This window comes from Cupressus sempervirens, chromosome 7 (genome assembly GCF_028749045.1).
Source record: "Cupressus sempervirens isolate cs-2001-9-10 chromosome 7, ASM2874904v1, whole genome shotgun sequence".
Taxonomy (NCBI): domain Eukaryota; kingdom Viridiplantae; phylum Streptophyta; class Pinopsida; order Cupressales; family Cupressaceae; genus Cupressus; species Cupressus sempervirens.
The window spans coordinates 798,627,502-798,654,899 of NC_143124.1; the positions used below are offsets into that span (position 1 = coordinate 798,627,502).

The 27,398-nt window shown below is 33.5% G+C and overlaps 1 protein-coding gene across 1 annotated transcript; it reads left to right on the forward strand.

Annotated features, from left to right (window-relative positions):
• The first annotated feature begins 3,549 nt into the window (after positions 1–3,549).
• LOC149549776 (28 kDa heat/acid-stable phosphoprotein-like protein) lies at positions 3,550–17,413 on the forward strand. The gene is made up of 8 exons (XM_089793041.1): positions 3,550–3,965; positions 6,840–6,877; positions 7,787–7,858; positions 8,059–8,142; positions 14,641–14,675; positions 15,565–15,650; positions 16,960–17,025; positions 17,157–17,413. Exons 1-8 carry the CDS (start codon positions 3,899–3,901, stop codon positions 17,189–17,191), a joined length of 483 nt encoding a protein of 160 aa, XP_089649167.1. The 5' UTR covers positions 3,550–3,898; the 3' UTR covers positions 17,192–17,413.
• Positions 17,414–27,398: the final 9,985 nt, after the last annotated feature.

The following is a 27,398-nucleotide window of genomic DNA, read 5'->3' on the forward strand; positions in this document are numbered from 1 at the left end:
TAGTACTTGAATCTTATAAGCAGTTGTCTTATCAACAAATAACAGGTTTGACATTAGTGACAAAATAATGATTGAAACACATAGTCTTCTTCAACAATCTCCCTCTTTCAACAATCTCTCTTAATAATGATCTTTTCAATCAGATTTCAATACTTTAGCACTTGTGAATGGAATGAAGTAAGTTTTAAGCTCGAAGTACTAAATATTAGAATTCCATATGTATAAATCTAAACAAAACATATTTTAAAGTTAATAATAAATTCAAACTAATCAACCATTCTATTTTATTAAACAAACTTGTAAAATCAAATTTTGATTATAAATATTTTGTGTGTGTGTGTGTGTGTGTTCTATTTAAATAGATACGTTGTCTATTTCATATAGGAAATGATAGTTACAATGATATGGAGATATAAGGGGAGGGAGAGAGGGAGAGAATGAGAGGGCATCATACAATGAGAGAAAGTGTATAGATGGATGGATCAAAATCAATATTAAAGTGGAGATAGTTATGAAGGAAGATACAAAGAGGAATGGAGTGCGAGGGAGGAAGGTATGAAGAGAAGAGGTGTGTGATGAAGAGATATAATGATAAATTAGTTATATGAAATGATACACAGATAGATCAAAGTGAGATAGAGGAACTATGGTATGCATAAAGAGAGATGATAGGTAAAGTGAAGGGTAAGATAAGATAGAGATGGGATGAAAAAAATGATGTTGTATATAAGAATGTGAGTTCATAAATTATGTTAAATTCTCATAACATACAAACAAATTTGAGAGAGTTTATATGCCATATAAATTTTTTTAGCATTATCTAGAAGCATTTAAATAATTTGTGTTCAACTCTACATGCATTTGTGAACTAAATTTGATGTTGTAAGTGCAAAGCCGAGTTGATATTAATAAAAAACCAATGTTTCATTTTAATTTTGGGTCTAATTTTCCTCTATTTTCTTCTTGAAATCTGGAAATTGGACCTCATATTTGCACAAATTCATCTTACATTTGGCTCAAATTCACCTTTCTCTTATTTTAAACTTGGGGATTTTCCTTTGACCTATTAGGAATTTAGACTATTTATCCTTAAACTTGTTTTTCATGAAATCCTGATCAGATTTGCCTTATCTCTATATAAATATCTCTATTAAATTGCCTTGAACTTGTCTGGATCAAAATTGCTACACTTTTGTACTAATCAAATTTATTTATATATGATCTACACTTCAAATAATCTCTAGAATTCATAAAAGAGAATTCGAGCCCAAACCTAACATCTTTAATAAGAAAATCTATTCATTTACTATGAAAGCATCTTCTAAGTTTGACTAAGTTTGACTAAAGTATTTAAAGGTCAGAGCTCTCATCACCTTTTTAATGTTATATTATTATTTTAATAGTATGATATATGAGATTTTAAGAAAATTAAAATCTAAAAAATTAAAGATTTAGATTGAGTGCTTTCAATATAATAATTTTATTTTTTCTAATAACTTTATAATTTTTATATAACATATTAGATGTATTAATACATTATTATTTTGATGTTGAAACATAAATTTCTTTCACAAGTAAATTTGATGTTGAACTTTTTACAATTACCTTGTGCAAGTAAAGAATTGACTAATCATTATTGATAGCTCCATTCGCTATAGAGAGATTGATTTAATTACCATTATTTGGTGTTTGAGGAATATGCCTATAGAGAGCGAATAGAATACCACTTCTTACTCTACTAACCAACCTAAATGAAAACATATTCACTCAATCATGAAAGTACCTATTGAAATTGTTCAATTAATAAACTAGACTGAATATAAATTAATATTGAGTAGATTTTGATTATAATGAATATTAATTAAATTTGAATCAAATGTTTATTTTTGTACTAAGCCAAACAAAATAAAATGACTGATTTTTTTGCTTACTTTGTTTTTTATGTCAAAATTGTTTCATGGATTCTTTAAGAACGTACGAGAGGTAAAGATAAAGATATATGAAGATAGAAAGGGAGATATGTAGAGGAAGGGATACAAATATATGGATATCTAGAGGGAGATATGGAGAAGAAGGGAAAATCACATATACAAATATGGAGGAATATGGAGAGGAAGAGATAGAGATTATGAGACAAAGTCAATTTTGATTTTCGTTTTCAAAAGGATAGGTTGTCCATTTCATATAGGAAATGATAGATAGATAAGGAGATATAGGGCGAGATAAGGAGAGAGAGGTAGAGGGAAGTGAGGGAGAGTGACTAAACCGAATGATAGAAAGAGGGAAGAGTGATAGAGAGGTGAAAATAAAGAGCGGGGGTTGAGAGGGTGAACAAAGGCGTGTCTATATGTGTTAGTAAAAACACTATATATGCAAAGATAAGAAAAGTGTTTGAGTTCTCTTTTTCAATGGTGCGATTTGTTTCATTACCAAGAAGATTTAATACATGTCAAGTACATCCTAATTCATGAAATGAGCTTCATAGGTCCAAAGCTCCCCCTTAAAATTGATAGTCATCTACGAGAGGTCTTTCCTTGTCAACAACATGTATGTACTTTGGTGGCATATCAATTATATTTTTTTTGTGACGTAGCACAACCCCTTGTTATGGACAATGGATTTACATTTCACATTCAAATGTCAAGTTATCATGGGACCAATTTATAATAGTTTTTATATCACATACAATTTTTTGACAAGAAGATGATAATAACATCAAAACTGAAATTTGTCAATTACTACATGACATACAAGATGCAAAACCAACACAACCTGATTGTGGGCATATAATGACCCATATAGATTTACACTTTAGTTCTAATGAAAACATAGAATTTGATAGATATATGCATGCATTTTCTACTAACAAGGGACTAAAGCTGCACAATAAAAAGATGCTAAAATAATTGAATCACTAGGTTCCAATAAGTAAATCGATAAATTGTGCGAGCAAAGACAACAATCAGATGCATGATGAACAACTAAAAAAATATGTACTCTTCTACAAAGGAAAGTGTATTATGCTTACAATGAACATTTGAATAGAAGCTATGTATTTTACACACTTTCACCTTTGACAGATACACCAAATTGAAAGTAATCCATATATAGTTATACAAAAAAAAAGGAAACTCACCTAAATCTTATTGTAGTTCAAACAAAATGTAATTATTTTGACTACATAAAATAGTAAAAATGAAATTATTTTATCAAATATATTATAAGAACTACAAAACTTAACTAAAAATATAATAGTAACTATTCAAGAACATCATCAAAAGTATACAAGACTATCCACTTAACTCTTGCACCCTTCACATGTACAAACGCTAGTATATAATTTATCCCCTCTCCATGGTGAGAATACGATCTCCTCACCGGATGAAAATGAGACCCTTTACAACTAGACCCAAAGCATGTGATTCCTTTGAATGGGACCAAAACAAATATGATTGGCCCGTCATGTCCTCCGAGCATCTTTAACATCATAGACAACAATAATGCACTCTAGAAAACGTCTATAAAACGATAGCTTTTCCTCACAAAATGACCCAGAAAAAGCAGGGGATATTCATCAACCATAAAAAGTTTTAAAGCAAATTCCCGTGAGTGAGACCGGTTGCAGATATTATTCTTGGAGCCCAAAAAACCCTAAAACCCCGAAAATGGGGGTCAAGGAAAAAACCAACCGCAATCGATCCACAATAAATTGATCAGTGCTCTAGCATTGTATTTATCCCGAGAAGAGGCATCGCCATCTTCTTCAATAACCACCATAATTATTCCTGAATTTTCTCTTTCGTCTGCTTCATAAAGGGGTAATAAATTATACAATAGCAGTGCGGAAGTAGGACCATTATTTTTGTCTCAACATATTGTGGTCAGATTAGATCTGAAGATGGGAAGAGGCAAATTTAAGGGGAAACCCACCGGGCGCAGACATTTCTCCACCCCCGAAGAATTGAGTAAGTTTCAGTCATCCAATTCCTTTACAATTCTGTGTGTTTTTTCCGTTTTTAGGTTTTTTTAGTAAGTAGATTTTACTCTAAAAATTTGAATTTGAAAGAAAAACTATAGTTGTTGTTGGATTATTGGTCAGTAAGATTTCCTTTCATGCGATCCCTTTGTCTATGAATCATTATTCTTGTTTTTTTTATTAGGCTAATTGAGGGTTGTATAGAAGCAACTACCCAAAGAATGACTTGCTCTGGTGACTTCTTTTTGACTTTTATGACTACTCTTGAGTTCTTTTTTGCGTATTTCATTTTTTGTTTTTAACCGATTATATCAGAAACAAAAAATAGTGGCTTTGTCAAGTGCTGTACCAACACTACGACAAGTATAACACGAACCATTGCAAACAATAAGCAACCTACGTTCGAGTGGAAGCCGCAAAAGTGGCTTAATCCGGCTAGTTTGGGAAGCCAGCAGCTTATCCGATTACTTCAATTTTAATGTATTCAACACCAGTCTTCTTGAAACCTCACTGCATGAGTTGTAATAATCTACTGAAACGATGCAACGGTAGGGAAACATGCTAAAGTATTCCATGCCCTCTTATTTTGGATGACGGCAGGGAGTTGGCGTAAGAATCCCAATCCATTAAACTGTAATTAACTACTTAAAATCTAAATCAGAGAATGATACTTTAGAAACCCCATTGTATTGGTTCTAGACTCGAGCAACCTCTTCTTGAAACGCTACTGAGGAAACTTTAGTTAATTATGAAAGAGATACAGTAGAGTAGCAGCTTTAGTTAGCTTTTTTTGGTAGGACATCAGTGTGCCAGATAAGCTATATGACAGTGAGAGATTAGCATTGCCTTTCTTTTTCTATTAAGCCCGCTGTAGTTAATTGCTAAAAAGACAGAGTAGAGAATGATGTGCTATGCGCCTGAGTTAGCTTCATTGGAAATACAGCAGTATCTTTGTTTAGTCCCATTGCAGCAAGGTTGGCTTCTTGGTTTAGATCTATTAAGAACCTCTTTAATCTTTAAATTGTCATGCAGTATGAATCCCTACAATGCATATCTGATATTCTATTTTTCCGCTGGTGCTATATTAAGTGATGTTCACTGGTGTTTAACCATTTCTGAAAACCTTGAGGGCAGCTGCATTAGTCACTGAAGCAGTGCTAAAAAATGAAGGGCAACGGCAGCAGTGTGTTGTGGGGCAACCATTACAGCTTGATACCAATTCAGTGCAGAAAGGCATTTTAAGAAATATCGATGACAATATCTGGAAAATTACACTGACAAACTCAAGCCATAAAATATGAAACAACATAAATTCTTAAAGAAAGCAATCATCAAGACATTAACACCAGATTTCTTGTGGAGAATTTTTGGGTAAAAACCATGATATAACATCCTTCTATTAACAAAAATGGGCAACAATCCAGTTGACAAAGGTGAGCACTAACCCGCAGAGAGCACCAACCCTAAATGCTATGCCATGACCACAAGCTATTGGGCCCAGATTGAGCTTATGTAGTTTTATAAATCCTAGCCTTTCTTTGCTAATTGTTTGTCCTTGAAGATTCAAAAATGCAATACATTGTACTTGAAGTAAAATTGCCTCAGTGTGATACATCTTTCAAAGGACCTTCATCAACACAGCACGTGACATATTTTACCCTTAGTGGAGAATACTATTTGGTGTTTAGAGTATAGTCTGTGGTTTGAAGTCGGGTGTTAATATTGTTGCATTAGAACACCACATTATATGCTTCTCATATAATTCCAAATTAGGATCCTTGCTTGCTTGATCTATTTAAGTGTTATTATATGTCTTGTAATAAATCTCTCCAGGACAAGGAGAGATTGTATTTAACATTTAATGATCCACACTTTATAAGTGAGATGGATGAGCAAATGTTTTCACAATCAACATTTAAAAAAGACTCAAATGACAGATTGATTGCCAACACAAAAAATAACAATACAAGTTAAAAACTTCAGCTAATTAATAACATTAATTATTAAATACAAATCTCTTACCTTAGTGTAGAGCACAAGTCATAATCATGGATCTTCTGCTTCACAATTTTTTGTAATTTGTGTTTGCCTTTAACCATCTACCCTGCTTTAGATTGACTTTTATTAACTATAGAGGCTCCTACATGTCAGGCATCTTCTTTATACATCCAGTTTGCGTGGGCTTGAGGACTCCCTTTCTTAGAAAAATTCAATGGAGAGCAAGTGAGATGCGGTGGTTGCAAATGATCATCTTTATATCACTTGCTTTGGCTACCAATTGTTTTACCCAGTCTGTTTTCTCTATGTTTTTCAACACTTTATTTAGTGTTTAAGCATAAATGGATCCAAAAATTGTACTAGTAATTGCCATCCTCTTTTCATGCTGGCAATCTTACAGACATGTGGTGAATTGGTGACTATTTGTACAACATTTGAGGCTACACTCTCCTCGATGACATTGTTAAAATAATGAAATTGATCATTTTCAATCCTTGTTCTTCCCTAAACAACCAACAGCTCTAAGTAAACATGAGCCAATTACATTTGGCTATGATATTGATGTGTGCCAATGTCCAATGTCAGTCCACGCATCCATGCTGTTAAAGAAGGGTGTCCTTTTGCAAGTTTACCTTATGGCCTCCATCTAGTAGGTTTGTGCATTGTAGGGGCATATGAGGAACCAACGGCATTTGTATCTTTTATTTTAAATGGGTAGATCATGTAACATGAAATGGGATGGCACAAGCAACGAAAACATGTAACTGATTAGAGATTGACACTCTTATTTAGTTTTGTATTAAATCTAGTCAAACTTTCAGCTTGATTATTTTGATATTCATTCACTATTTGTTTACATGTGCAGGTGCTGGTACCTCCTCAAAACCCAGGAGTTTTAGACAGGTAATGTTTCATTCTTTTTTATTTGTACTTAATGCATTGGAATGATTCTAGGTTATAAATTGTGGCTGTGAAGCTCATATTCAGTGTCTGAGCATGGTGACATATTGGAATGCTTATTGGAATGCTTATATTTAATATTTGCACTGATAATCTCAGACACATGGCAGGTGCTGAATTATAAAGGGATATGTTCTTATGTTATTCTTTTTGATTTACAATGCACGAATTTGATACTTTACAGATGCAAGCACACAGGCAGACCCATGTATTTGTATAGATTCCATAGTAGGTCCTAAGGGCCTAAAGTAAGGAGAAATTTGTTTCTTAGTTTTGTGCCCATTCTAGTGTCACAATAGCAAACTAGATTCTGTATGCACTAAGTTTGCTTCACCACCCTTGATTGATATTTTTGCTGTTGTGTTTGTTCTCTGTTAGAATTTCTTGATATCATGGTTTACTATTATGTGAAAAGGTCAAAAGGAAATTTTATCTATTGTCTGTTGTGGACCTTGATTGAATCTTATCCACAAATTATATTTTCTAGATTCTTAGCAGCCCTAATGCTAAAGGAATGGATATAGGGTATTTTTGGGCCTTTTGTGACTGTGATTTCCACTTGACAGTGGTCATAAAAAGTAACGTGTTTTAGTTCTTTATGTTCGATTCCATATTTCTTTAGCAGGATTCTAGTAAGTAATATAAAGTTTAGAATTTTGAAATTCTTGGAATCTGTTATTCTTGGAGTTTTAGTGTAATGAAACAGTTAATCTGCAAAGGAACCTGTTATGCAACCCATGTTATGTACAAAAGCCTAATGAAGTCATGCCAGTCATACCTCGGACATGTTTCTGTTTTGTTCTTAATGTTGATGAATGTAGGCATTTAAAATCTGTCTTTTGATGATCATAGGATGTGAAAGAAGAGGAGGAGGAGGAGGAAGAAGAATCATCAGAGGAAGAATCTGAAGAATCAGCATCGGAGGTAAACAACTTTTCTGGGATGTAAAACATTATGATTTTTGAATGCATATCAAGGTTGAGTTCAAACTACATTTTTTAATGCCCGTCAAGAAATCTGAGTGGAAGGCAATTGCATTCTTCTGTAGGACAATGAGAATGCTACAGTTTGTTTCTATGCTCAAATCTTATACTCTAATATGCTTGTTATTGTTGATATAATAGAAAAAGAAGGGAACTCAGGGTCTTATTCAGATTGAAAATCCTAATATGGTCAAGGCAAAGAACACAAAAGCCAGAGATGCGGATGTAAGTACTCGCTTTCTTATTTTATGGTTTTTTGTAGCTTGTTTACACTTTTGGGCCTTGTTTTGAAAGTTCTACTGTTTTGGCAATCACAAATGGACTTTTTATGGTGTTAAGTAATCATAGAGCTATGTTGAGAAAATGTATGTTTCTCTTATTATAAATTGTATATTATTGTATGCAATGAAATAGTGTAATACTAAACTAGTTAAGTATTCACAAACTAAGGTAATAACAACACTTACAATTAGACCACAGAAGAGAGTTTAAAAACACAAGAGAATGCAAACCTAACAAACCCAAATAGAGAGCCTCCTTTGTTCAAGAGATTTGATCCAAATGAAGGGATGTGTGTTCAAGGATGCTTCAAGCTTCAATGCTTGAGGGACTGAGTGTCGGTTGATTTTAGCATTATATAGGCACGAGTCTATCTCTAAAGCCTGCATTTGGGTTTGTGATAACCCCCATGTGGTGGAAATGGGGTTGCCAGGCCATGTGTCTTGCAAATGTGTTGGCGGATGGAGTAGATGGTGCAACAAGTGGTTGATTAGTAGGCCTTGTTAGGGGCATCCCTATTGTGAATTAGGGTGTTTATTGTAGCACGTGCTGGGGTGATGTGAAAGCACTGGCCATGGGCTGTGTGTATGATGTGAAGGGTTGCGTTGTGAGGGTACAACTTGTGGTGGAAGTTGGGTAATTGCAGCACGTAGGTAGGAAAATAGGGTTGAGGTGGAGGTTTTGTGCTGTGAGGTTGCTTCTGCGGTGATGGCGGTGCTGATTGGCACTGCTTGTATGGTGATGGTTTGCTGTGGACCAAAGGATATGTGATTGTGGGTTGTATGATTTTAGGGATGGTGGTGGCGACTTGGGTGGACACTGCAGTTGGGTCCACAACCTGTTGTACCCTTTGTTGATGTGTCTCCTTTGGTATGTTAAGGGGATTCGTTGGAATACGGGTCTATGTAGACCTTTAAGTGGATGGTTGGGGTCCAAGTGACCCAATTATCTTGGTATAAAGGCATCTTCTTGTGTGAAGTTGGCAATAATGAAACTCTTATTTTGGTTGATAATAGCACTTATGAGTTAGGCATGCCTTGGATGGTTCATAAAGGCCTCCGTAGTACTTGTTGGTGGACCCATGTTCAGGTTTGTCATTCCTGTTTGTGCTGGTTGGGGTGGGTCAAACATGACTGACATCATTTGGATTGACGTACGAACTAGAGGACCTGTCTACCTAAATGGGATCCATATCCTTTCTCTTATTTAGGCTTGTTTGGATTGACATGAAATGCAAATAGTCTTAAGATGAGAGATGATGGGGTTTCTTAAATGCAAATGGTCTTAAGATGTGAGATGATGGGGTTTCTTAAATGCAAATGGTCTTAAGATGTGAGATGATGGGGTTTCTTAAATTTTTTAAAGGGGTGTGCGAGATAAGACTCAAAAAAGAAATGTTTTGGAAGGAATGACCTTGCCATGTGGGTTTGTGATTTTGTAAGCAGAGGCAACAATTTGGCTGATTTTGCAAGCGAATTCGGCCAACTTTGCAAGCCAACCTGCCGGTGGATGTTTTGTTGTGTAAAATTTGTGATTGGGAATGATGTCACCTAAGCCTATTTGTTTGTCTTTAAACTTGCAAAAACTCTCAAAACCTTGCAAAATACCCTAACAACAAAAAGCGTTAGTTATGTATTAGTTTTGCAAATAAAAATTGATGAAAAGGATGGGAGAATGACCCTAGAAGTGGGTCCCACGGGGCCTTCCAAAATGTAAGCAATAATATATAGTGTTAATGAATACCTAGCAAGCTAATTACTCAAAAAAAACAAATAAATGCTACACTTAAGAAAAGACCTACAAATGAAACCGAAATGCCAAGAGAACTTGCAACCTTAAGTTTTCAATAGCTCCAAATGGATTTGTCCGAGAGGGATGAATGCTCAAAGTGTGCTCAAACTTCTTCAATAGATGAGGGTTTGATGTAGGAGGATTTTGGTATCATAACAAAACTTCTCAATAGATTTGGAGGCAATTTGGTATGATAGCAATACTCTTAAGGTGGATGTAAATAAAGGAGTGAAGTGTTCAAGTTGTAGGCAAATGGAAGGTGAAATGGATGGTTTGGGTTCAACCTTGAGACAAGCTCAAGAGTGGCTAGGATGCATTTGAGAGAGAGAACACTGTTAGCCATTTTACCCCCCCCTCGCCCTTATTCCCTTGTTGCCATTATTGAAATCCTATCAGAGATATCTATTCATGGCATAAGGTTGCACAGTGTGCCAGGCATGTGGCTAAAATCTAACTAAAACCCTAGTTATCCCCTTCAATGATATAATTTTGTATTACCTTTTTGAAGGGTCGGATTACCCATACATCACTTAGTTGGGTCCCCTTGTTAGGTTCATTCACTCTAAGTGTTGACAACGTGCCCTATTCATTTAAATCATTTATGTGTCTACCTTTATAGACCTAGTGGTGGTGACATAGCAGCGGATAGGTGTCAACATTCCAAGAGATCCCAATGGATCGTAGGAAGAAATGTCTCAAAGGCTTGCGATCAATCACGAACGTTGATCTGGAAACATATCAACGCTTGTCGTATTCTCGCTTTTTGAAATCGCGCGAAGGATAGCCAAAGCGAGAAAGCGAGCATTTGACACGTGGATGTAGTTGGAGCGGACTCAGGTGTGGGCTGCAAAAAGGAATGTGTCATAGCAAGTTAACAGAGTGGCATGTCACATTCTCGCTTTTCAAAGTTGTGTAAAGTTTAGCCAAAGCGAGAATGTTACGTAACGACATGTGGAGATGGTATGGCTGACCCGTGTTGTGAGTTGCCAAAAGTTGCTGCCAATACGAGGTTCCAAGTGGCAATTTTTAATTTGCTACACACAAGAAAAAACAGTGCTTTGTCATAACTGTCAGATTTCAGCAGATCAACACCTGTCGCTTTCTCGCTTTTCAAAGATGCATGAGGGATAGCTAAAGTGAGAAAGTGACGAGACGACACGTGTCCTATTCACGAAGAGGGTAAAGGCAGGAGATCGCATGATCACAAGTGGTCAGATAAGCTCCAGCTTTTAAGTTGCAAAGGTGCGAAAGACCGTAGCAGTTAAGTCAAATGGTTATCGCATCATCGCAAATGGTTAAGGGTTACCCAGAATTAAGGTGGTGAAGCAGCGAAAGCACGTAGTTGCAGCGTCGCAGGGTTAAGTTTTGAGTTAGATTTTCAAGTTGCGAGGTTGTGATTGAAAGGAAACACTTAGTTCAAATAGTTATCACCATGTCGCAGGCTAGAAAGCATTGAAGATTTTCAAGGTTGTGAGGCTGCGATAAATGAGAAAACAATCAAGTTAACAATCATCACAACATCACACGATTAAGCCAAGAGCAAAATTTTTTGGTTGTGAAATTGCGAAGAGCATCTGATGGTCAAAGGAAATGGTCATTGCACTATTGCAAAGGTTTGAATTAAAATGAAAGTTAAGTTGCGAATGTGTGAAAAGTAACCAGGATAGTTAAAGCCTATGCAGTTGCAGTGTTGCAGAGTTAAAGTCAACCTTTGGTCCGGGTTGCAAAGTGGTGAAATGCTTTGATCGCATCTTTGCAAAGTTACATTTGCAATCAGGGTCTTTGGTTGTGAAGTTGCGAAGAGATGTGGCGGTTAGTCAAAACATTGTTTGCAGCATCGCAAGTAAAAGAAATGTTAAGTTCTAAACTGCTGCGAAGATGCGAGGCAGTAAGTTTCATGGTCATCGCTGGGTCGTAGCGGTTGGTGAACTAAAGTGATGGACAGTTGCAAAGCAACAATAAAGCTCAGAATGAAGAGGTCACAGTTGTGGAAAGCCATGCAGTCAATGAAGAAATAGGGTTGTGAAGCAACGAACAAGAGCAAGCGCATTATCGCAAGCTTGAAATGGTAGTTAGAAAAATCAAGATGATCTAGGGGAATGCTTCAAAGATATAAGGCCATGTGGTGAGGTTGACTGTTGAATTCAATTGACTCGATGACATAGTCGACCTGGCACTGTTGTAAACACTATCAAAGCGGCTCATTGATGGCGAACAAATCCTTTGATCGCCTACAACCATCTTTTGGTGTTCTCGACGCCTGATAAATGCAAATTTCATTCTACTGCCGCCATGGTTATCCATCTATTGGTCAAAGCAGTTATGGCCACTGTTCTTGTCTCTTCAGGGCTCGAGTTTGCATGTAAAAATCAGGTTTTCAGCATATGAATGGGCATCCAATCAAATCTTCCTAGGATCAGTAGTTATTGTTCTTTGCAACTTGAAGACACTGGTTGAGTTTAGGGTTTCAGTGAGATATTTGAGTTTTGCCTGAACTTTATAAAAGACAGTTGTAAATATGTTTTAAGGGTTTTTCTCTGTTCTGTTACGTTTACTGGCAGCAGCCTTGTGCTCTGCAATTGTAATTCTTGCCTTCCATTAATGAGATAGCTGGTTTCTTACCTCTTCTTGCCATTCATTAGTCTATGCATGTATCTTGCCTCTCCTTGAATCTTTCTTTTCTGTTTTCCTTGATTCTGCATGTTGTGTTTAATCTGCTGATAAGGGTTGTATTGTGAAGATTTCTTCCTTTAAATGTTTTTATTAGTTTCTAACCTTCATGTGATTCTTTGGGAGTAGAATAGAGATAGGACCTGTGCATTTGGGCTTTTCATTGATGTATTGTGCATATAAGGGCAAAGTTGTAACTGTTTCACTTAGGTGCATAACCCCTTTCCCTTTCAGCAATTTACTTTCCTGCATCTCCTTCTCCCTTTCCCCTTCAAGCATTAGTTAGGTGCATCCTGATAGTGAGGAAGCTGGCCTTCTTCGGAGACTCAATCTCATTGTTCAAGTCCCACAACTTGGAGATTGTTTCCATGTTTCACAAGGTTGCCTTTAGGTCAAACTTTAGGCAAGGGTGCAAACTTTTGTGACTACAAACACATGGATTGTGCTTTCCCAAATGGCTCTTATCGTGACAATTGTCACAAGGAGACGCTTGGAAAATGGAGGGAATATGACCATTTTGGGATGTATGGGATGTGTAAGTGCATTTAAGATTGACATGAAGGTTGGGGATTGGAGGTTGTGAGGACGTGACAGGAGTTGACCTGGGGTTTAAGTTAGATTTCTTAATCCTCATGATTAAGGTTTTGCAAATGATTAGGGTGAGATCAGTTTTAGATTAGGAAGTGATTAGGGTGCAAGTGGGAGTTTATGGAGAATGCAAGTGGGCCACTTAATTATTTAGTATTAATTAATTAATGAAGTGGGCCTAGTACGGGTGAACAGGTTGGGTTGAGTTTGAACCATGGGTGCAGGGTTTGGTTAAGGGTCAGGCTAGGGTTAGGGTTGATTAAATAGGAATTATTTAATCAAAAGGGAAAATGTGGGAATTAAATAAAATAGGATTGTGCATTTACTAAATTTAATAAAGGAATAAGCATTTAGTCAATTATCAGACTATGGGTTGTCATTTGATAATTAATTAGGCTGTAATTAATTAATTAGATTAATTAACTAGAGGGATGACATAAATCAATTAAATGTTAAATATTTAATTAATAATGCTTTAGAAGAGAACTAAATTAGGTTAATTATGTAATTAGTTTTAGGTGTCTACATTTATATTATTATCTGTAGTTTGTTTTAATGTGAGGAATTCTTCGTATAGCCACTAATTTATTTTCTTTTAATGCATGAATTGTGGGTTGATTTCTATTGAAGACATATTTTTAATGTTGAAAAAAATTAGCTATTGTGCAATAGCTTTTTATTTTGTGTAATTCTCTTTTATCCGAGCTTAATTTTCTGGTAAATTAGTGTACAGATCTGACTGCAGAACACAGAAAAAATAATCTCACATAGCTAGAGCAGGGTTAAATAAGCATAATGTAACATATTCATGCACATAAAATGAAAAGAATTGTACCTTGTGGAGTTTATGGGTGGTGCACATATAATTATTAGAGCCTTGGCCTGGAGCATATATGTTCAGTCTCTTTTTTGTCCTAGTGTAACTAGTATCGTTGGGGGAGTAAAAAATTTCTGTAAACCTTTTGGAATGTTGTTTCCTATCAATTATATTTTTATTGCCTTATTTGTTACATTTGTTTTGTTAATAATTACATTTTAATGCCTTCTTTATTTCATTTTTGTTTCTTTGACCTTTCTTATATCCATGTTGGCTAGCTTCCAACATCCATAGATCTCTAAGAATTTGAGGCTGCATATATCTGTGCAAGCAAAAGAAACAAATATGGTCACATGGCAATTGAAATACCCAAATATGATCAATTTAAGAGCTATGCATTGAATTGCAATTTATGTTTATAGTTTTGAGTTTTTTGTCAGATTCTTTTGTTCTTATTGCTGTTAGTTCTTAACAATCATCCAAATTTTACATATTTTACAGCGATATATATGTTTCACGATTTACTTAGTAAATAAAGCATACATACAATTTATTAATGAAAGTTTGACTGTTTGCAGCTGGAGAAAACAACGGAGCTTACAAGGCGAGAGAGGTAAGTCCCATTTGATCTTCTTGGCTACATTAAGCAATTCCTTTTGTTCATCTAGGGGTGTACATAATCTTGTTACATCTTTCTTTCATGGGCAATCATTGCATTTGATTTTGATGCTAATGAGCCTGAATATAAAACAATCCAGATTTTGTTCTCTAAAAACCCATATGGATGATGGATAATGCATGAGAGATGAGCCATTAGATTCAGTAGGCTGATTGGCAGTTCTGGTCATTTATATTTTATGTACATTTGGATCCCTACATTTTTGCCCTTGATTTATGTGAAGTGTTCTGATTTTTATGTTGGTTCATGTACGGTTGTACAGTGATTTATGTTCTGTTTTTGTGTACAATATTACTGTAATATGGTTAGAGTGCAGATGGCCAGGCTGTGATCATTTTACTGGTTAATTTTTGTATCATCTGCTGTATGGTACAATTATGGTAAAGCATTTTTTTTATTTAAATGCTTTTACCTTGACTTAGAAAACTCTTATCCTGATACGTGAGGTTATTGGCATGTCCATCAAACCTATTATTGGCTTTCTTTGAAACCTTAAACCTATTAAATTAGTGTCACTACACAATCGCTACACAATAGAGTTTGAGCCAATGTCACTACACAATAGAGTTTGTGCCAACTCTGAAAAGATCTATTGATGAATTTCTTATGTTCTGGCCATGTGTTTTAACTTTTTCCCTCCTCTCTATTGTATAAGGCAGCACGCAATAAGCTCAAGTTTTTGTTGTTTAAAGAAGAATTACTGTAGTTCTACAAGTGGTGACTTTAAATAGTTTATTTTGTATAGTTTTAGATTGTTCTCTTCTTGATAGTTTCTTTAATACTAATTTTGTTTTTGGGATTGATTCTGTGTGGGTGTGTATAGGGAAGAATTAGAAAAGCAAAAGGCTCATGAACGCTATATGAGGCTGCAAGAGCAAGGAAAAACTGAACAAGCTAAGAAAGATTTAGGTAAGCTGTTGCCTCTTTTCTTCTGATAATGGATTAAAAATTTGAACAATAGTTTTGTGCCTTCAATATCAATGTAAATATCAAGGCAAAACTTTATAAATATTGATGCTAATTATAATAGTCTAGAATCTAGAGGGAAGATTTTTGTGGAGAGAAATAGTGTTTTGTTTGTACATAGCCTTACGGCAGTCTCATTATGAGGCTGCAAGAACAAGGAAAAATTGAACAAGCTAAGAAAGATTTAGGTAAGCTGTGGCCTCTTTCCTTTTGATAATGGTTTTAAAAATTTGAACAGTAGTTTTGTGCTTTTCTATCAACGTAAAAATCAAGGCAAATGTATATAAATATTGATGCTAATTATGAATAGTCTAAATGTGATGCTAATTATGAATAGTTTAAATGTAAGATTTTTGTGGAGAAAGAGGGTTTTGTTTATACATATTGCTTGTGCACATGGAATTCGCATCTGAGACTTGTTTGCTTTCTTTTGGCTGCATCATGCTTTTTTAACTATTGCTGGAAACACCTCTTTCCTTAAGACATATAGTGATATTTGAGATACTTCTATTTTTTTTTTCGAGTCAGAAGTGTATGTTATCTTAAAACTTTTTGGATAGGATTATGAACTCTTGTTTTTGAATCGTAAATCTAGCAACCCCATCTGATGTGTAAATGGAATAGTTCTGTATCATACATTAGCAGTGAAGTGAGGTCTGTGTTACACATATGCATCTACTTTCATTATCATATCATAATGATAAATGAGTTCTGTATCACAGGGACACAACTGCTCACAAAGAAAAATCAAGTTTGAGAACCCAAGTTGGAACAATTTCCAACTCCGTCTCTCTTAGAAAATTGCTCTAAAATGAAAAAATTATCAGTGTCTCTGGGTCTTTTATGATTTTATTGAGTTTCCCCTGCTTTTTATCTTTCCTACCTTGCTTATCATATTTGCATCCTTTTTCAAGTAATTTGCTTTGTGAATCATTCATTATGGCTGCTTAGCTAATTTGTTTGTACACATTTGGTGTTTCTACAGTTCGTCATTAATTAATATTGTTATTTTTGAATCTTCTGGGTATTAAATGTTGACCCAAGTCTTTATTCTCTTTATCCTAACTGTACATTTTGCATCTGGACTGGGTTGTCTATCATTGTTGACATTTGTGCTTATTATACTTGCCATTTATTGCAACTTTTTTATGTCATACCTGGCCACAACTTTTTAGTGCGAGTCTATGAGTTGCATTTAATCAATATTTGTTACAAACTGTGCATTTTGATATATTGTCTCGCAATTATGCAGAACGTTTATCTTTAATCAGACAGCAAAGAGCTGATGCTGCAAAAAAGCGTGAAGAAGAAAAGGCTGGTATGAAATCCTTATTGCTTATAAGTGATTTGTTCTTCTATATTTAGGTTAGTTAACTTGTATGGAAAAAGCATAACAAAATATTATTTTGTGAGTGCTACTGATGTAATGAATCTGTTATTGCGTTCCAGCTAAAGAAATGAAAAAGACCGAGGCTCGTAAATGACATTCTTGGCTTAGACCTCCGAGCTCTGTAACTCTTGTCTGATATTGACTATAATCTCAGATTGAACTTATTGTCTTGATAACTTAACTTATTCAGATCTTTGATGTCAGTTATTGAGATATGCTCTCATTCATGATGCAATGACTTGTTCTTCATCTTGACTGGAGTTTCATTTATATAATACTGCTGCTTAGTACATATGTTGAACCTTTTTGAGTTTTACCAAGGCTAGTCAATGTTATCTATTTTTCCTATGTTGTGGGTGATGAAGTGGTAAAATTAAATTTGAAACAGAGAGGCAAAGTGCAATTAGGACATTTGTTCACTTATTTTTAAATTATGGATAGGAATAGGATCTGGGAGGGGGTGAAGCAGCCATACGGTGTGTGAGAAACAGGGCCACATCTTCTGGATGGGACACTGAAAAATTAGGGAACGCCATAGATTTTGGGAAGGAAAATGGTTTTAGTATCTTCATAATTCTAAGGCATACTTCTGAGAGGCAAAAATGTGAACAATTTGTTGTATAAGCACTTAAGAGGTAAAATTCGAAGACAATTGTTTATGGAAATTTAATCTGAAGAAATGTATATTTAATTTTGAAGTGAAAAAACTTGAACGATCATGAAGCTTTTTAAAATTATGTCTGTCTAATGCAACAAATGAAACTATGACATCTTATTTGGTGGAAAGAAGATCTCTTCTTGTTTCGGATGGCATTAATCTTGGCTACTAGATTTTATTTCGATTGTCTTGTGTTTGCTTGTCTCTTTTAACTGACCTATAGACATCTCTCAAGTAGACTTAACAGCTTAGCAATGTTACCTTGTCACTTAGTTTGCTACATTATAATTGGCACGGCTAAAAAAATAGTGAGGGTAAACTAAACATATTTGAATCTTTAGACGCTTAAAAAAATAGTGGAGGGTAAACTAAACATATTTGAATCTTTAGACGGCTACACAATCTTAATATTTTGGAACAATTTTGAACATTGCATTATACCGTATGACACAGAATGACAAAGTGGAATATAAGCAAGAATAAGGTGAGTGGTTACTCTTCTTGTTACGTGGATGTACTACTCATAATACAAAGCATCAACATACATCTAACCCTTATAGGTTTGAGTATAATAATCGTTAAAGAGACTGAAACTAGAAACTGCTAACTAATTAAAGCCTTTTGATATTCCAATCATGAAAGGTAATGTAACTGTTATTGTTAAAACAATTTTCTGGAGTAGATTCCTTATTGGGTGCATATTTTCTTGTTTGTAGAAAACTTATGTGGTTTGAAAAACTATTTTTGTTTGTGCAAAACTTATATGGTTTGAAAAACTATTTTAGTTTTCATTAGTGTGATATTGAGCTTTGTGGAACCCTAGCTTAGCTTAGTTTAGTTGATGTTGTGAAAGTTGTTATAACCTGTGCCCTTTTGTAGCCACATCATTGTTAAAATAATTTTCTTGATTAGATTTCACTTTCTAAGATTTAAAAAAGATATATTTATATATATTTTCTTGTTTGTGCAAAACTTATGTGGTTTTTAATTTTTAATTAGTGCGATATTGAACTTTGTGCATCCCTAGCGTAGCATAGTTGATGTTGTCATTTAGATCAATGATATTACATTCTTGAAAGGCAAGTTATATGTTGGTGTTAAATAATTGACTTGTGTAAGATCCTCTTTTGGCCAATCTCTTTTCTACCAAAATATTAATTTTCCATATATTTTCGACTATGAGAAAATTGAACTTTGTGCATCCCTAGCTTAGCATAGTTGATTTTGTCATTTAGATCAATGATATTACATTCTTGAAAGGCAAGTTATATGTTGGTGTTAAATAATTGACTTGAATAGGATCCTCTTTTGACCAATCTCTTTTCTAATTAAAAATATTAATTGTACATATATTCTTGGCTATGAGAAAATTGTAATGTTGATGTATACGATCAATTTAGGACCTGCTTAGAATACATATTTATGAGAAGCCTATAGAAAATGCTTGAGTGCAATAAAATTGTAGTTTAAGCCTCCAAAATAATGAATTAAAACCGTGTGACAAAATTGGAAGTAATACCATATAATTTCAAATATGGAGTGTAATCTTGCCCTAAGTAATGAGTATTACCTCACAATTATATGATATACAAGTCTCTTAGTTGTTTTTACAAGCCCTATCATGATTGCAAAACATTGCTCGAACACATTTTGTACTGAAAGAATAGTGCGATGTAAAAAATGGCTTCTATGATCAATCAAATTAAATTTATATAGTTTTTTCAAACTTGAGCTATAACTAAATTTATTGGTTTTCCATTGACTAAATGTAAACAAGAGTTGGAGGGGGTGGAAGTTTGGATGGAGCTGCAAAAGACAAACAACCAAATAAAACATAAACTGTGGTAGAATTGATTTTAGCGGCAATGATTTGTTCCTCATTTGTTCCCTTCAATATCAAAATATAAGAGTTTCTTTGTTGTGACCAAAATTATATATGTACACAGATCTTGGAAATCCAAGGAAACCATGTTAAAACTCCTTTGGTCTATTTGCATAAGAGTGGAGATTTACATAGTAAAATTAATTCCAAATAACTTTACAAAAGATGCTTATCTAGGGATTTACATAAATATAAAATAAGTAAAAACAATAAATTTTAAAACAATGATTCAAAAGAATCGATTTAGAGAAAGAATCAATATTTTCAAGTTAGCCATCCATAAGCATTAGTTATTTCTAAAAGCTGACTCATTTTTTGTTGTAAAAGCTTGCCGAACAGAAAAGCTTGTAAGTTTTTCATTTATGGTTTCCCTTATCCCATTACACCTCATTCTTTTGCATCATACTATTCCACAACCAATACCAAAACTCTACCTAAAAAGCCCAATCATTGTCTCATCCCAACAAATATTCAATCTAATTATATTTATTATGCATTAATATTTAAAATTTTACCAAGTCAATTATAAGTTGACTAAATGTAAAATATAAATAATCACACTAATATTTCTGATTATATTAAGTTAATTTAAGATTGACTAAAAAATGAAATATAAATAAAGAGCAAAATGACAATGAATAAGAATAGGGACAAATAACACTAATCCCAGAATGGAAACCATCAAATACTTTTTTTTGAATTTAGTAGAAGGTATCCATAATATAATTGGTTAGGAAGTCATCAAAGAGAGTAAGGTATGTTCAAGGGAATCTCAACAACATCGAAGTAACAAGCAAAGGAGGAAGCCAATTGAGTTTTGAGGAAGTTCATTCTCATTTATAATAGTAATTCAAACCATTATTATTGGTAATGTAGTATTAATATAATCTAGTTCTGATCATATTATATTTAAGAAATAAGTAAAATGGACTAAAGAGATGCAATTAGGGGATAATTTCTTGGGTACCTTATTGTAGTAGCAATTAAGGGGGAACCGTTGTAAAGACACCCTACTGCTATGCAATCAAGGGAGAGTGGCTAGGGAACCCTATTGCAAATGCCTTTCTTATGGAGTCTACAATTAAGAGAGAATCAAAATAGTTAGGAATTGCTAAGAAAGCACCCTAATACCTTGTGATAAAGGGAGAATAGCTAGGGCACCCTATTGTAGTACTAGTTAAGGGAAAGACATCTTAATGTACCCTAATGCAAGGAGCTTTCTTATGGAGTCTATAAAAGGGAGTACCACTAGGGCACCCTATTGTATTATTAGTTAAGGGAAAGATGCTAAGGGAATTTTTTGGAGAAAGATATGAGACAAAAATAGAAACAAATATCCCACTAAGTAGATCACCTTGTGTGGATGCCTAACACTTGCTGCTTGGGCCAAGAGGGCCAAAGTTCTGCTCTTGGACTTAGTATGGGATCAACTTGAACTAACTTATCATGAATCCATTATTTTTTATTTGAATATTATATATATGTATGTACTGATGTTCACTTTGTGGTTGCAGGTTTCACAAATCAAAATAATATAAAAGTCTTTTAAATAGGATAAGTATACAATGATTGTCTACTTTGTGTCTTTTCGTGTCTTCATGCATTAATGTGTTTGCCTCATGTTTACATCGTGACTTCATGAATTGTATAATTTGGGCATCCTTTGTGTATTCATATGTTTATATTTGTATGCTTTTCATTTCCTCATGTCACATTGTATAATGATCCTATTCAAGATCTTGTCTATTTTCCTCCAAAACCCCTAATTAGAGTTTGGAACATGTCTATCAATGATAACTTCTAATATTTCATATTAATAAAGGACTATAATCATATATAATTATATATAAACATATCAGTCCAATATATAATTTTACATACAAATATATGAACAAATAATCAATATAATTTAAATTATATAGATATTTTCTTTTTATCTTATATAATTCAAAACCTTGTCTTTTATGCCCCCTATAATTTTGGATTTTTTTTAATGTTGAAGGATAATTAAATTAGTTTGATATTTAAATCCCTTAATCAATTGTATTCCCCTTTCAATGCTTTTCTTTCCTTGGTCAAATAAATGTTTTATACCATTCCTTTGTTTCCAAAATAATGGGCATGCAAATGTAATTCATTGATTTTTCTTTGCTTCTAAACTTGACCCTTGTTATTTGTTAATTGTATGATTCCTAAGCTTCTTTGACCATTTCCCTTATGATTTTTGGGCCATGTTATATATGTCACAGATGGTGTTAATGAACTATCACTTGTCCTTTGTGGGGCCTTGACTAAAAGGGGAAGTAAGGTTTTATAAGATTAATTGATATTATTAAACCATAATATGATCGGTCTTAGGGTGACTTAATCATTGATTACTACTATAGACAAAAGGGTATTATATTTAAATATGGTATTATTTTAGTTAAGTAGATTGGTAGTTAGATTTAATGTAAGAGTTAGTTTGTAGACAATGATCATTGGATTATCAATTGATTATAATTAATTAATTTATATTCTTAAATATATTTACTATTATATTCAATCGATATTGTAAAAATGTCGAGCTATATCAAGGTATTAGGTATACGTATTTAATTTTTAGGGTTATCCAATAATATGAAATATTATATCATTTAATTATATTTTAATGTATTAGTATAAACTTTTCTAAGCGTATATAGTCGTTGGGATTTATTTAGGAGGGTCATGACAGTATCCCAAGCCACCAATGGTGTCATTGTTGCAGTCAACTTTATCACCATCAAAAGATTCAAGTAGTAGATATACACCTTGAGGGGTGTAAGGGGTGACATCTCAGCTTGGACCAACATGATCTCACTTTTCCCTTATATCCTCCTCCTTCCTAAGTATCAACTAAATGAATTGATTGGATATCCTCCTTGTAGATAGTCATTGTTTCCTCTCTAATCAAGATCATCAAATGATCCTTGTGGATCTCAATCACTATAGGAACCTGTGACATAGTTTTTGTTATATAACTAAGAGGGCAGGGGTGAATCAATTATCCTCAAGTCCTTTATAAATTTTAAACAACTTAACATGTTATACTCTCTATACATCAGATCGGTAACAATTTAAAACTTCACAATAACATCCAACTTAATCATTACCAGTAAACTATTAACTTCATTAACAGCATATATTGAGTATCAAAGCAATCAACTATGTATATATATTGAATTGCATCATGAAATATTAAACATGAAATAAACATACAACACAATCAATATCCACATATTTTAACACAAGTATTTTAACTTGGAAACCCTATTAAGGGAAAAACCACCTGGAAATCAACAACCCAATGATTTCACTCTCCTGAAGTGAGCTCTGTTAATAGCCAACCTTGTTAAAGGTTGCATACACATTACTAGATGAGACCATGTTAGGGGATCTAAACCAAATATCATCTAGACCTTATCACTCCTCATTTGAGTGGCCTTCTCTAAGCGACTTACAAACACTGAAATGAATGTTACCTTAAAAAATGATTTACAACTAAGACTGTTAAGTTCACTTGGATAAGAAATTTTCTACTGCAATGGTTAGAGAGTGAAAATGAAATGATCTAAAAAGTAATGCAAATGCCTTTTCTATTTCAGATCTCCATTTCACTCATCTTTCCTATTTTGTTCTTCCTCTTTTTTTCTTTTGGTTGATTCACTCACATACACCTCAAATTTGCACTTCACTTGCTTGACTTCTATCTTCTTCTTCACTAACAACTTGATAAACAAAAATGAACAACTCATTCATCCCTTAAATAGATAATTTAGTTTTGCTTCACCAAATTCTCCAATGTTTGCCTGCTTAATCACAATCATCCAATCTTCACCCAATTCAAATCAATTGAATCTAGACACTTGGGTATTACACTTTCTCCTTGAACTTTGTACTACATTAAAAACCGTTAGTTTTATTCCATTAGATCTTCTTTGAATTTTTCCAGCCATATATCTCATAACAAAGTTTTCCTTATCTTAGAAACTTCTCCATCAATCCATATTTTCATCAAATGTTAGCCTCAAATTGATCCTTATAAAAAGTGTTCATTTTTCTTTCGCTTGGTTATCACTGTACTCATTTTGTTAATACTATGCTCGGTTACCACTATTCTTGCTTAGTTAATAATGTTCATCGTTTACTTGTTTAACTTGTGCTTGGTGACTACTATGAATGCTTGGCGATTACTAGTCCTTTTACCAATGTCATTTATCTAGCAGTATAACTTATCATTTCCTTGTCTTCTCACTTCATAACTTCTTTCCTTCTTTTTCAACCAACATATCTTCCTTATACATGATCTCAACACTTAATCAAATCATGTAGAATAATCAAATCGACATTATATTGTCAAAATATAACTCATGAAGTACTCATTGAAATCCTTTACTTACCAATACTTTCTTCCATTTCCTTTTCAAATTCTCTTCATCAATCTACTCTTCATTCTTCAACTTATTTAACGCTTTACTAAATTAACATCATGTCTTCACCATTTAGGCTTGACATCAATGACAACATAACAACTGATATGAAACTTTCAAATACATTATCTTCCTATCTTCAACATTATCAATGGGGCTAACAAATTTTAAACTAGGCAAGTTTAAGATTAAACCCAACAAGATCCTTTCTACTACTTTGAAAAACTCCAAAAATACCAAAGCACTTAATTAGATAATGCAAACTATAATTTATTGAGAACACCATCAAATGACTCTAGATTAACAACATGAACTTTATACCATGACATCCTAAGATAATCCTCCCATTTAATAGGTTTATCCAAGAATATAGATCACACTTTAACAACAAATTCACAATAAAAAAATAGAAGTTCAATTTTTTTTGAGCAATTACAAATTGAGCACATAATGGGCTTCAATCCAATAGAGGATAACATAGAATCCATAACAAAAATTTTCAATGTAAACAACCATCTAAACAATAAATTTTTAGGTTAAAAAAGACGAGATAAAAAGGATTTACTATCATACATCTTTCCAGGAAATAACATGTCCACCATTTTAGTAATCAATGTTTATGTCTTCTTAGGAGAAGAGGGAAAACCATTTTTTTGGCTAACCTCATTACAAGAGCATAGCTAGTTATCTATCAAGACATTCTTTACCAATGAGAGTCCTTTATCATTCCAAGCCTTAGAAAATAAACTTTGAGTAAGGGACAATGGTTTAGAATTAAGGGAAACCCCCCCACCAATGAGATCTATCAAGATCAACATAAGATGAGAACCTACCAATATATTCTCTACACCCAAGAAATTTCCTCCCATGATACAATGCCTTTTGTAAGGATTTAAAAACAAAAAAATCACAAACTCTTCAATCAAAATCAGCTAGCACCATGTCAATAAGGGGTACATCCTTCCATTTTTTTCTTTTTCAATACTTGACTAACTAATATTGTTCCTAATTTACACTTTCCAAGGTCCATTTCCAACTAGAGCTTTAATGATCCATTTGGCAACCAATTCTAGGCCATGAATCTTGAGGTCCTTGAGACCCAATCCCCAAATATATTTTGGTCTACAACACCAATCCCAATTGACATAGTGCTTTCTTTTTGAACCCATACTATGAGACTATAAGAAATCTTTTATTATATTTTCTAGAACATTATACTGATAATTATCAAATAGCCATGCTGAGGAATAGTAGATATCATGAGGGGATAATACCTTTTGAAAAATTTGAACCTTACCAACTAAAGAGAGCATATGATTTTTTCTTTTTCAATATTTGACTAACTAATATTGTTCTTGATTTACACTTTCCAAGGTCCATTTCCAACTAGAGCTTTAATGATCCATTTGGCAATCAGTTCTAGACCATGAATCTTTAGGTCCTTAAGACCCAATCCCCAAAGATATTTTGGGCTACAACACCAATCCCAATTGACACAATGCTTTCTTTTTGTACCCATACCATGAGACTATAAGAAATCTCTCAATATATTTTCTAGACTATTATATCGATAATTATCAAACAACCATGCTGAGGAATAGTAGATATCACGAGGGGATAATTCCTTTTGAACAACTTGAACCTTACCAACTAAAGAGAACATATGATTTTTCCATTTTTGATGTGTATGCTCAATTTTGGAAAAAAATCCAAGACCACATAGTATTTGACAATTGTGTGAGGATAAACTCACCCCCATCCTTTTGAAGATAACCATTTTTGGGAATGTTCCTACCATCCTAGGATTGTGGATTTATGTGGTTTAACTTTAGCCCTAGAGGCAAAGTAGAATAGTTGTAATCTCTTTATCATATTATCAAAATTGGCCTCAAGAGTTCCAAGAATAGTGAAGTGTCATAACCAAATTGTTAATCAATTAGTTCATATTTGTTAGGGAGAGTGATTCCCTTGATTGGGGGGCCAACCTCAAAATATCTAAGAATATAAAAGAGGGCATCAACAATAATGACAAAAAGGGTGGGGAAAATTGAACATCCTTGTCTAATTGATCTATGTAACCAAATAGGTTTTGAAATTCACCATTAACATAAATGATGGTAGAGGAATATTTAAATAAAATTATAATCCAATTAAAAAAGAAAGGAAAGTGGAATTTATTTGTTCCTAGGGGATCTTGCGATATTTGGTGCTTGTTCTTCTTCTTTGTCCAACACTTCGTCGACTCTACAAATTTGTGATTAGACCTTCTTTGATTCCAACTAAATTTTATAAGGGATTCAACTAGATCTTATTTATTATTAACAAGCGAATATATATTAGGATGCAAAACAAGGGCTATATCTTTGGGAAGATCCATGAGCAAAGACCAAGAAAAAAATCATAATGTAATTGATAAATATATAGCCCTAAATAGAGTCACCAATTTCTTTTGGTTGATAGATTTATCACCTAACTCTATATTCTCATGCCAATACAAGTGAAAAATAAAACAATGGCTAAATTAATATTAAAATATCCATTCTATGATTCATTCTCTGCTTATTTTGAAAGGTCATAGCTACCTTTAAATTATTTTAAAAAAAGTATGAATTTATCTTATTTCTTTTAATCCAAAGCAACATAAGGATGAATTTTAACTATAAATACTGTAAGGAAATGTATCATTCAACATAACTAAATTTTAAAAAACAATGAAACACAAAGCACCACTATTGATATTATATTCAAGGGTAACACTTAAATAATAATGTAGTAACCAACAAAGAGAAACTTTAACATAAAGTATGTACTTTCATACTTTCAACCATGAAATCAATTATACACCATTATTCAAATATCATATATGTGCATAAAAGTTCACCAAAATAGTTTCATTTAAATTCCCATATTTTAGCATATAAAAACCATAATAATGATTATTTTTGTATTCTTAAGAGTAAAACAAAATTTTCCCAAAAGATCCTAAAGAATTCCAATGTCTCTATATTTAAACAAAACAAAACAAAACAAAACAAAAAAAACTATTTCTTTAATAATTATTTTAGAAAACACTTTTTGACACTTTCATAAAATCATAAAACATAAAAAATAAATAATAAAAACTCATAAAGAGTTTAATCTATTACTTCATCTATCAGTCCATAAGCTTCCTCCACATTGACCTATTTGTCATCCCTTGCCACTTCCAATTCCTTGGTTCTCTTGTAGTAATCCCCATATCAGATGACATAAGTTATGATATTCTTGGTTCTTGGTATGATAGTAATTTACATTATAGTTTTCCAATTAG